General features: G+C 41.8%; 1 protein-coding gene across 1 annotated transcript; it reads right to left on the reverse strand.

Moving 5' to 3' along the window:
* Positions 1–577: 577 nt before the first annotated feature.
* Positions 578–2,153, reverse strand: LOC108278540 (growth arrest and DNA damage-inducible protein GADD45 gamma-like). Its single transcript, XM_017491988.3, has 3 exons — positions 1,848–2,153; positions 1,507–1,711; positions 578–1,387 (listed from the first exon to the last, which is right to left on the reverse strand). The coding sequence occupies exons 1-3, from the start codon at positions 1,946–1,948 to the stop codon at positions 1,274–1,276; spliced, it is 420 nt and encodes a 139-aa protein (XP_017347477.1). The 5' UTR covers positions 1,949–2,153; the 3' UTR covers positions 578–1,273.

Genomic DNA, 2,153 nt, shown 5'->3' on the forward strand with positions numbered 1-2,153 from the left:
GTAACTGCCTTGAATACAAAGCAGTATATATTGTGTTTGTTTATACCACTCTACTATTCATATTACACTATTTGTTTCCTTGACTGAATGTATTATGCCTGTACTTTGCAACACTGCTGTGTGCTGTAGCACTTAATCCAACTACTGAGTTCAGTTGTTCAGTTCTCTGTCCTTCCTTCATATTCTGTACGTGCTTTTGATCAGTTGAGTAAAACTCTCTTTTGTAAGCACTTGGGAAAGATTCTTCCTCTATTAGACTTTACTTTGGAACAAATCATATCATCTGTCAAATGGAAATGTAAAAATGTGATGTACGTGTAGATTATTAATGTAAACACGGTATCAATTGGCTAATGTATACTGATAGTGCCATGCTAATCATATCTCATCAGATATTTTTAACATTTAAGTACTCTTGATGCACTCTTATTCAGCTGGATCAACTGAGAGAACTAGCCATGTCTTTAAATTGCTCTTGTCTGAGCAGAAAAAAAAATGTCCCAAAATGAATATGAGCAGAACATGTACAAATGAAACAAAGGTGTACACTAAGATTTTATTCCTTCTTTATTACTTTTTTTTTTTAATCACAATTTAGTGAAAGTTTTACAGAAAGGTCATTTTTCTGTAACTCGTTTTGCTATTGTTTTATCATTTTTTTTGGTGTTTTTTTTTTTTTTCTAAAGTGAAACCTTTAGATGTCATTTCTTCTTGTCATACTAACCATTTCTAAAGTTAAACCTTTAGAGAATAAGACAACTCTGGAAAGTGGAAAGAAGCATATTGCCGACAATAAGGTACGTCATACTGTGCGGCAATTACGTTTTTTTTTTTTTAAAAAAAAAAGAACATGTCAGATGTTAAGTCCATTTCTTCTCAAAAACGTCGCTACGACGCACCACCGCGTCCTCTGCGTGTCTAACGCATGATGCGAAATTTGCGCTGTGGAACACAAACTCGCTTTCTCCTTCCTCTCCAAACCTCATCCGCACAAAGAATGAGGGCCGCTGCGTCGCTCTCGTGGCATGCCCGGCCTCGTTCACATAAAGAAGGAGGACCATCTTGGCATGGACGGGACGAGAAGCGACAGAACCGTGAGGCGAAAGCCCACTTCGGGCCTGCATGCCCCGCGCTGCCTGGACTGCATTAGAGCCTCCTCAGAAGCATCCAGGGATGTGAAGATACATCATCATCATCATCCTTTATTCAAAGGATGCATGTATTTCCATGAAGGGTTAACAGCATCTCGTGTGAGAAGAGTCCCATCAGCAGATCAGCGAGCTGGCAGAGTGATCTCCGGAAGCCAGTCGTTGGAGCGGCGGCTTTCTTCGCAGAACATGTGCAGCTTCTCCAGAGCTGGGTCTTCCCACGAACCATCAGCTGGACTCTGTGGAAAGCAAATGAAAAAATCATGATGAGCAACTAATATGAGATTGAAAAATGCGTTGTGAAATGCTCTGGCTGATACTGTAAGTATAGTGCCCTGGCACATGTGGCATGTCTCACCGTGATAAGAAGGCAGTGACAGTCCTCAGTTTGATCTTTAGCGCCGACAATTTCACCCAGACGTTGCACGTCGTTCACTCTCACGATGCTGATGTCGTTATCGAAGCAGAAAGCCTGGATGAGAGTGAAGTGGATTTGGAGCGCGATGTCGCACTCGAACTCTTCATCCATGGCCAGGACGCAGAAGGACACGCTGTCCGGATCACTGCAGAAATAATAATAATAAAATTTTTTAAATAAATAAATAAATTAAAAAAAAAACAGTGCATGAGCTAAAATTCACTTAGCATAGAGAGTAATGTTAAAATTTAATTCCAGTCATGCATATCAGAGCTACTCACTCATTCATGATTTTTGCGCACTCGTAGACACCGACGGTGACGCGACCCTCAGCCTCTGCGGACTGCAGAGCCTCATCCAGAGATTTGCTTTCATTAACCATCTTGAGTTGGGTTTTTTGTTTTTGTTAGAAGTTGTACGATGTATCCTACTAGCACGCTCGCGCAGTTTGGAATGAATTTTTCGGTGACACGCGTCTCCTATTTGTAGTCGGAAGCCGGCACGCGCTTGCAATCTGATTGGCCGGGGCAGGACAAGAAAGGGACGAGCCATCTGAGGCGCGTGCCTATAGACATGCTTGACATCTA

Source organism: Ictalurus punctatus, chromosome 18, assembly GCF_001660625.3.
Source record: "Ictalurus punctatus breed USDA103 chromosome 18, Coco_2.0, whole genome shotgun sequence".
NCBI classification, from domain to species: domain Eukaryota; kingdom Metazoa; phylum Chordata; class Actinopteri; order Siluriformes; family Ictaluridae; genus Ictalurus; species Ictalurus punctatus.

What these genes read in the sequence shown, in the direction of transcription:
- LOC108278540 (XM_017491988.3), bottom strand. Translation starts at nt 1,948, where the DNA reads ATGGTTAATGAAAGCAAATCTCTGGATGAGGCTCTGCAGTCCGCAGAG. An exon ending in TGCGCAAAAATCATGAATGA is followed by an intron (nt 1,712 to 1,847) that starts GTGAGTAGCTCT and finishes TTATTTCTGCAG; the next exon opens with TGATCCGGACAGCGTGTCCT. An exon ending in GTCACTGCCTTCTTATCACG is followed by an intron (nt 1,388 to 1,506) that starts GTGAGACATGCC and finishes TGCTTTCCACAG; the next exon opens with AGTCCAGCTGATGGTTCGTG.